Raw genomic sequence first — 9,922 nt, forward strand, 5'->3', positions numbered from 1 at the left:
ACCTCCAATCTCGTTGTAAAATCACAGAATGACTAATGCAGCTCTTACCACAAGGTCCATTTAACCACAGAATTCCTACAGTGCAGAAAGAGGCCATTTGATCCATTGAGGCTACACAGACGATCTAAAATTCAGGCTCTCTCCATAACACCACACCAGTTACCATAGATGATTAATCTAATCTACACATCTTGGTACACCAAGGGGCAATTTAGTATAGTCAATCCACCTAACTACGTGCACCTTTGGAGCGTGGGAAGAAACCACAGTACCCGGAGGAAACCCACAGAGACACAGGAAGAACATCCAGGACAGAATCACCCAACGCTGCAATCGAACCCAAGTCCCTGGCACTATGAGGTGGCAATGCTAACCATTATAGATTGGAAAGCGGCTAATGTTACGCCGTTGTTTAAGAAGGGTAGCAGGCAAAAGGCAGGGAATTATAGGCCGGTTAGTTTAACATCTGTTGTAGGTAAAATGTTAGAATCCGTCATCAAGGAGGAAATAGCGAGGCATCTTGAGGGGAATTGCTTGATAGAGCAGACGCAGCACGGTTTCGTTAAGGGGAAGTCGTGTCTGACAAATTTATTGGAGTTCTATGAGGATGTGTCTAGGGCGGTGGATAGAGGCGAGCCAGCGGATGTGGTCTTTCTTGATTTTCAGAAGGCGTTTGACAAGGTACCTCACAAGAGGTTATTGCAGAAGGTAAGGGGGCATGGAGTTGGGGGTAGGGTGTTAGCGTGGATAGAGGATTGGTTGTCAAATAGGAGGCAGAGAGTGGGGGTTAATGGGTGCTATTCGGATTGGCGGTTGGTGACTAGTGGAGTGCCCCAGGGGTCGGTGCTGGGGCCTCAGCTATTTACCATTTATATAGATGATCTGGAGGAGGGAACCAAGTGTATGGTGTCGAAATTTGCTGATGACACCAAGATTGGTGGAACGGCAAATTGCGCGGAGGGTGTGGAGAGTCTGCAGAAGGATCTAGATAGGCTGCGCGAATGGGCCAGGAAATGGCAAATGGAATTTAATGTTGGCAAGTGTGAGGTGGTCCACTTTGGTAGGAATAATGGTGGGAAGGACTATTACTTACGTGGTGAAAAACTGCAGCAGGCGACGGTGCAAAGGGACCTCGGGGTCCTTGTGCATGAGTCGCAAAAACCCAGCCTGCAGGTGCAGCAGGTGGTCAGGAAGGCGAATGGGATGCTGGCCTTCATAGTGAGGGGGATTGAATATAAAAGTAGGGAGGTCTTGCTGCAGCTGTATAGGGCACTGGTGAGGCCGCAGCTAGAGTACTGTGTGCAGTTTTGGGCGCCGCACTTACGCAAGGATATTTTGGCCTTGGAGGGAGTGCAGAGGAGGTTTACTAGGCTGATACCGGAGTTGAGGGGGTTGAGCTATGAGGAGAGACTGAATAAACTAGGCTTGTACTCGTTAGAGTTGAGAAGAATGAGGGGAGATCTCATTGAGACGTATAAGATGATGAATGGGATGGATAGGATAGAGGTGGAGAGACTCTTCTCGCTCAGAAAGGACAGTAGGACTAGTGGGCACAGCCTCAAGATAAAGGGGGGACGGTTTACAACGGAGTTGAGGAGGAACTTCTTCACTCAAAGGGTGGTGAATCTCTGGAATTCTCTGCCTGTTGAGGTGGTGGAGGCTGCCTCGCTAAATATTTTTGAGATGTGGGTTGATGGGTTTTTGATAAGCGAGGGGATTAAGGGTTATGGGGAGAGGGCGGGAATGTGGAACTGAGCCACGACAGATCAGCCATGATCTTATTGAATTGCGGGGCAGGCTCGAGGGCCTAGATGGCCTACTCCTGCTCCTATTTCTTATGTTCTTATTATACTACGGTACCACCCATTTATGATGATAATAAGTCTCACATTGTTTTAATTACTTTGCTGTAAGTCACTCATATCTTAAGACAGTGATCTTTTCGTGTAAGGTTTGGTTTCGGTGAAATGTTGAATGCCTTCACATAACTGGGACTCTATGCTGCTGGTTGACAGAGGTTCGGGCATAAAAACTGACTCGGCGAGTTAATATCACTGATATTTTCGAAGTGAAACAGGTTAGATCTCAGAGAATAAATGCAAGAGAGTACAAGTTGAGAAATCAGGAAGCAACGGCGAGAGAAAGGAAAGGACAAGCATGCATGGGCTTATTTCCCAATGATGGATTCAAGCAGAAGTGTAGATAAAGCAGGTTGTCCTAGATGTTCCTGGTTCAAGGTGACAGATGGTGACATCAGACAACCGGTCAAAACTAAATCTTGAAATGAGGATTTGAACAATTACTTATTTGTCCAACACATCTTTAATTCATCCGGTACTGCTGACCTCATTGTGATGGGTGGAGGCAAAATGATACAGTACTGAGATATTCCAGAACTGTCCTATTACAATGCAATGGAAAATCGGGACCTGTTGGAACAGTACATTCAAATGTCACCGCAATGACCTTAGACTACACAGATCCAAAAACAATGCATTCTGTTTTCCTTTTGCCAAATGTGGGTGTGGTATAACTACAGATTGTTAGTTATTGAAACATTGTATTGTCGATTAAACGTTAGCAATCCCTGTGACATAAGGTACTTGATGTATTGGACATATTTTGTTATGTAAAAAATAGTGAATACACAAAACAGATGCATCATTATCAGGAACAAAGCTAGATTAACATTTCAGGCACAGACTCTTATTTAAAACTCAATTTAACTGACACAATGGTCTATATTTTCTCAATACTGATGATGAATAACTCGCAATGTATTTTCAGATTCCAGCACTTTTCTTTCAAAACTTCCTTTGTACAAGTTTACAACAACCTTTGTTCACAAGTACAATTGTTTTGACAACATTAAATCAGTCCTCCTACTACAGGATGAATTAAATTATATCTGAAGAGTAAACACCTGATATAATTATACTTCAGAACACAGGATATCAAACAGGCGCTTAACCAGAATAGCACTGCATTCGAACTTAAAAGCCAACCATGAGACGTTCAGTCAGCCTTCAAGACCGACCCTCTTCAAGTCAGATGAATTCAAAGGGATTAAGGAAATCCAGTGGCAGGTTTAAAAAGTCATGATGTGGAGATGCCGGCGTTGGACTAGGGTAAACACAGTAAGGAAACTCCCACTCACCTGACGAAGGGGCAAACCCCGAAAGCTTGTGGCTTTATCAAATAAACTTGTTGCACTTTAACCTGATGTTCTGAGACCCCCTTAAGTTTTAAAAAAGCACAATAATTCCCGCCCAGATAGCTACAACAGGAAAGTTCAGAAAAGTAAAAATGTTTCCCCTTTTTCTCCCCCTCTGAGTTTATAAAAATCAAGGACGATATCCAAAAAAAAAGTTTCCCTACTCTCGACATCCTGTCTGCGCAATTCAGACTTACAGTGACAGCAATGCCATTAATAATATAACGCTAACCAACGCCCTCGTAGACGCTTGGTGACTGGTAGAGAGAAAAAAATACACAAGCTAAAAAATGTTTAGAACTGAGCTTTCCAAAGTTAAAAAGCAAGAAAAGTCACAATTGCGAAAAGTTCAACACTTCTCGACCTGTTTCAAATGGACACGTTTTCCGGTGATAAGTTTTATATTATCCATTATTTTGTTTAAAGAAGCCTATTCATTCTCCTTAGATGTCTAATATTAGCGGAGTGGCGCTTCCAGGTCGCAGCAGAAATCCCTTTCCGTGCACCATGTGAGAATGTCATTGACCTGTCCCGATCTACACACAGTGCACACAACACAACGCGGGGGAGTCACCGGACAGGCATGCCGGAGGTTCAATTCGACTTCTCCTTTAGCAAGTGATTCATGTCACATCCAATAATTGAGAAAGTTGGACTCCGGGGGCAACATGTCAAGAATTCAACACAGATTCACCAGCAATGGCTGTGCAAGATGAGGCTGTGTGGCTTTGTGCAAGATGTTTTTTTTTAAAAAATTAACCTGCTGCCTATTTCCAAATAATAATTCAGTCCAGCAATGTGGAAAAAAAGGAATATCAGTATTATTTATGGGATATGGTTATCATTCTTTCAACAAAGAAGACTAGCTATCGTCCTTTGCAAGAGTTAAAAATCACAAGTTTAAACATCACGTAAGCTCGCTAGCTGCTAAAATTCGACAGAGAAACTCTTGATGAGAAACCGTAGCTGCAGATAACAGCCAAGGACCTTGTATGTATTATAAAGGGAGGCTTTCCTCACACAATGTGCACAGAAGGATCTAATTGAACCACAGCTCATGAAATCACTGGTCAAAACCTATTTTTGTTACCATCATTCTTCTGTCTGGAGGTCAGTAGATAAATAATAATTGGACAACTGTGCATTATGTGATCCCAATTATTAGTTGTGAATGGACATAAGATGATAATTTTTTAACCCAATTTACACCACCGATTGGTAGGTGCTAATTGTAGTTGAACCACAGGGTATAATTACAATTGTATTTCCTTGTTCGGAGAGTCTGAGCACCCCACCGCCTGCCCCCCCCCCCCCTCAGTGGCAGGCAGGCAGGCAGGCATCCATCCTTGCTCGAATCTTGAACTTGAACTCTTGGTCAGTTGTGAAGAGTGAGATACACTATAGTCGAATAGCCGTGAAACTTCCACAACATTCATTGTACACATTTACCCTTCTTTTTTTTAAAAAAGAAGAAAACAAGTTAATAACTTCCCAATGGTTCATAACTTTTTTTGTTGTTATTATAATCCAAATTTATCAAAAGGATATTCGATCTGCAGCTTTGTGCAGATGCCCTACCTGCAGGACCAGATGAACGAGTCCTCCTCACCTGCCACCCCCCCCCCCCCCGCAACTCTACACCCCCTACTCCCCGCCTTTTCCTTCAACTGATGCTGAGCTGATGTTGAAGCAACGAGTGGTGTTTAAAAGACAGAACAATGTAACCATCAAAATAACATGGTAGCATTACAGTTACACATACAGAGAGAAAAAAACAAACAAATGTACTGGCCATGGATACAAAACAGAATAAACAAACTCATCCCATGCTTTTTAAAAACACAAAAAAAAAGACAATTTAAGAATGGGGAATGAACTTGGTTAACTTGTTTCCGACGCGAGAGACAATCCCGAATAAACTCCAAAAAAAAAGTTACAGCATATTCTCCAAATCTCAGCATTTCAAGGTTGCATTTGGGGAAAAAGGAACCGGTCGACAGTTAAATCTCTCACCTTGCATCCCTAACCCCAGCAGAAGCAGGAGGATTAAGCCCGGGTGCAGGATTCCAGTGCCAGGCGCTCCCATTTTCCCGTCTGTTTACAGTATTTCTCTCGCTGCGGATCACTTAACGAGTCGAAAGGCTGGGTTGAAGAGACGGGGGAAGGGAATGGAAAAAACTTTTTTTTTATTCCCCCTTCTCTCTCGATCCGTCTGTGGAAGTTTCTTGCCCACTTTCCTCGGGAACAAGCGTTATGTCACGTGTGTGTGTCAGTGAGTGAGTGAGTGAGCGAGGCTGGGCGCTGTCACTGTGACAGAGCGCTTTCTCTTGCTGGGAAAGAGGGCGGCCAGGCTCCTGGAGCAGGTGAACGGCTCAGCCCCACAGCGAAAGCAATACATGCGCACTCACCAGCAACAGCAACGGCTCCTGGAACTTGCAGTCCCCACATCTATATCTCTCTCTCCTCTTTCTGTCTCGCTCTCCCCCTGCACAACTGCTTCAAATGGAAAAAAATAGCTCTGCAAATCTCGAATACAAACAGAAACAAAACCCTGCTGCATGATATCTACAGAATATCCCCCGGAGTTTATTTATTAGTGTCAGAAGCAGGTTTACATCAACACTGCAATGAAGTTACTGTGAAAATCCACACGCTGGCACCTGTTTGGATACCCTGAGGGAGAATTTAGCATGGTCAATGCACCTAACCAGCACGTCTATCTGACTGTGGGAGGAAACTGGAGCACCTGAAGGAAACCCACGCAGACAAGGGGAGAATGTGCAAGCTCCACACAGACAGTGAACCAAGCATTGAACCCAGCTCCCTGGCACTGTGAGGCAGCAGTGCTAACCACTGTGCCATCCATAAGTCTCAACATTGCATTAAAGAAAAGCCTCCAGTTAAATCTCCATCACCTGTTGATATTTATTTAGGTTGTCCCAATTTAGCTTGCCTTCTTTAATCCCCTGAGATCTCCTTTTGCACATTTTCCCCAATTCTGATCTTAGGGAAGTCGCTTCATTTTATATGCCTACATCCATTCTAGGTACTCCACAATGCTCCATACTTAAGTTTTTTTTAAGTTTATTTATTAGCTTCACAGTGGGTTTACATTAACACTACAATGAAATTACTGCAAAAATCCCCTAGTCACTGCACTGGCATCTGTCTGTACACTGAGGGAGAATTTAGCATGGCCAATACACCTAACCCACACGTCTTTCGGATTATGGGAAGAAACTGCAACACCCGGAGGAAACCCATGCAGAGAACATGCAGATTCTGTATAGACAGTGACCCAAGCTGGGAATCAAACCTGGGTCCCTGGTGCTGTGAGGCAGCAGTATTTGCCACTGTACCACCTACAGAGCTTTTTAAAAAAACACTCTCCAGTTAAATCTCTCACCTGTTGATATTTATTTTAAAGCAAAATACTGCAGATGCTGGAATCTGAAACCAAAACAGAAAATGCTGGAAAATCTCAGCAGGCCTGACAACATCTTTGGAGAGAGAATGGAGCCAACATTTTGAATCTGGGTGACTCTTCATCAGAGCTGAAATTTAGTTAACATTAATTGTCCCAACCTAGATTCCCTTCTTTATCCCGCTGAGACCTTCAGTACTCATTCCCCCAAGTCTGATCTTAGCAAGGAAGTCACTTCATTTTATATTCATTCCTACATCAATTCTATGTTCTCCACAACACCCCATATTTAAAGTTCTCAGGGCTGCTGTTCAGTCTCTCCTTATCTTCAACAAGTGCCCAGACTGGCAGTGCAAATGGTTTCTCTCTCTTCCCTCCAGCTCTGGTCCAGTTTGCATCCTCACCCTGGCTTCCTCTACTTCATTGTATGGAATTTTCTCAATGATAAAGATGTTGGTTTGATTTGATTTATTATTGACAGGATGGCACAGTGGTTAGCACTGCTGCTTCACAGTGCCAGGGTCCTGGGATCGATTCCTGGTCTGGGTCACTGCCTGTATATTCTCCCCATGTCTGCGTAGATTTCCTCCAGGTTCTCCAGTTTCCTCCTACAATCCGAAAGACACATTGGTTAGGTGCATTGACTCAAACAGGTGTAAGAAGGTGGCAAATAGCGGATTTTCACAGTAACTTAATTGCAGTGTTAATGTAAGCCTTACTTGTGACTAATAAATAAACTTTAACTTTTTATGTATTGGGATGCAGCGAAAAGTATTGCTTTTTGTGCACCATACAGACAAAACATACTGTTGACTGAGAACATAGAGGAGAAGGAAAGGATAGAGTCCAAAATATAGCGGCTGCAGTTACAGATAGGGTGAAGAGAAAGATTAGGTTAATATATGGTAGGACTATGCAAAAGTCTGATGGCAGCAGGGAAGAAGCTACTCAAAAATCAGATTCGCTGGTCCAAAGTCAAACAATTGGCAACCCCAAGAGAATCCCTATCATATTTAATTGTTCTCAATTCACTCCAAACACAGTGCTCAGTGGGTTATTATATTTTCTAATGCTGCAACTGAAAATGCATCTCCCATGGAGAACATTGGAGACTGTGACATATTACTGAATGTGGGAAGTCAGTTAGCTCAGTCGGCTGGATTGTGATGTGGAGTGATGCCAACAGCATGGGTTCAATTCCTGTATTGGCTGAAGTTATTCACAAAAGCCCCACTTTCCCAACCCTGCCCCTTGCCTGAGGTGTGGTGATCTTCAGGTTGAATTACTACCACTCCCCTCACTCAAAGGGTAGAGCAGCCTATTGTCATCTGTGATGATAATGATTTTACCTTTTACATTGGCTCCTAGTCGAGCAACACTTCCATTTTAAAATTCTCATCCTTGCTTTAAAATTATGTTTCTTCATGATGGTCTCCAATCCCATAACCCTCTGAAACACTTGAGGTTATCTAATTCCAGGCTCCCAAGCATCCCCAATTTTGATTGCTCCAATATGTGTTTTCATGTCTTCAGCTGCCTTCCCTAAACGTCTCCACTCAATCGTTCTTTCCTGCTTTAAGAGCTCCTTAAAATCTACTTCTGTGACCAAGCATCTGGCCGTCTGCTCCTGTGAAACACCTTGGCTCATTTTAATTTGTATAAATGACCTGTAAATGCAGCTTGTTGTTGTGTCCAGATCAATCATAGAATCCCTACAGTGCAGAAAAGGCCATTCAACCCATCAAGTTTGTACTTAGGCCTTCTCACCATGACCCCTCACATTTCCCATGGCTAATCCATTTAGCCTGCACATCTTTGGGCTGTGGGAGCAAACTGGAGCACCCACAGGAAACCCAGAAACAGATACGGGGAGAATGTGCAAACTCCACACAGACAGTCATCCAAGGCCAGAATTGAACCTGAGTCTCAGGATATGTGAGGCAGCAGTGCTAACCACTGTGCCACCATGCTGTGTACTCATGACATCCAAAGTTTTAACCCTCCAATCATTAAGTGAGTGTTAATATTATTCTCCAATTTGTTGTGAGGAGAACTGAGACTTATAATTAGAACTATAATGAGAATATAATAGAACTAGAAAGAATCTCAGAACAGCTTTGTAGTACTTCCTCAAGGTAGTGCCCTAGGTCCAAACATTTTTCAGCTGCCTCATAAGAACATAAGAACATAAGAAATAGGAGCAGGAGTAGGCCATCTAGCCCTTCGAGCCTGCCCCACCATTCAATAAGATCATGGCTGATCTGTCGTGGCTCAGTTCCACATTCCCGCCCTCTCCCCATCACCCTTAATCTCCTCGCTTATCAAAAACCCATCAACCTGCGTCTTAAAAATATTTAGCGAGGCAGCCTCCACCACTTCAACGGGCAGAGAATTCCAGAGATTCACCACCCTTTGAGTGAAGGAGTTCCTCCTCAACTCCATTCTAAACCGCCCCCCCCTTTATCTTGAGGCTGTGCCCCCTAGTCCTACTATCCTTTCTGAGCGGGAAGAGTCTCTCCACCTCTATCCTATCCATTCATCATCTTATATGTCTCAATGAGATCTCCCCTCATTCTTCTAAACTCTAACGAGTACAAGCCTAGTTTATTCAGCCTCTCCTCATAGCTCAACCCCCTCAACTCCGGTATCAGCCTAGTAAACCTCCTCTGCACTCCCTCCAAGGCCAAAATATCCTTGCGTAAGTGCGGCAACCAAAACTGCACACAGTACTCCAGCTGCGGCCTCACCAGTGCCCTATACAGCTGCAGCAAGACCTCCCTACTTTTATATTCAATCCCCTTCACTATGAAGGCCAGCATCCCATTAGCCTTCCTGACCACCTGCTGCACCTGCAGGCTGGGTTTTTGCGACTCATGCACAAGGAGCCTGAGGTCCCTCTGCACCGTCGCCTGCTGCAGTTTTTCGCCACGTAAGTAATAGTCCTTCCTACCATTATTCCTACCAAAGTGGACCACCTCACACTTGCCAACATTAAATTCCATTTGCCATTTCCTGGCCCATTCGCCCAGCCTATCTAGATCCTTCTGCAGACTCTCCACACCCTCCGCGCAATTTGCCGTTCCACCAATCTTGGTGTCATCAGCAAATTTCGACACCATACACTCGGTTCCCTCCTCCAGATCATCTATATAAATGGTAAATAGCTGAGGCCCCAGCACTGACCCCTGGGGCACTCCACTAGTCACCAACCGCCAATCCAAATAGCACCCATTAACCCCCACTCTCTGCCTCCTATTTGACAACCAATCCTCCATCCATGCTAA

General features: G+C 44.1%; 1 protein-coding gene across 2 annotated transcripts in view; it reads right to left on the bottom strand.

Moving 5' to 3' along the window:
* alcama (activated leukocyte cell adhesion molecule a) overlaps window positions 1–5,562 on the bottom strand; it is a 287,178-nt gene extending 281,616 nt beyond the window's left edge. For both annotated transcript variants that reach the window (XM_080203486.1, XM_080203485.1), the window contains exon 1: window positions 5,228–5,562. In XM_080203486.1, the coding sequence (XP_080059612.1) occupies window positions 5,228–5,300 (73 nt within the window). In that variant the 5' untranslated portion in view covers window positions 5,301–5,562. The remainder of the gene's footprint in view (window positions 1–5,227) is intronic.
* Between the last annotated feature and the right edge of the window lie 4,360 nt (window positions 5,563–9,922).

Source organism: Carcharhinus amblyrhynchos, chromosome 15 (genome assembly GCF_965287045.1).
Source record: "Carcharhinus amblyrhynchos chromosome 15, sCarAmb.v2.hapA, whole genome shotgun sequence".
NCBI classification, from domain to species: Eukaryota; Metazoa; Chordata; class Chondrichthyes; order Carcharhiniformes; family Carcharhinidae; genus Carcharhinus; species Carcharhinus amblyrhynchos.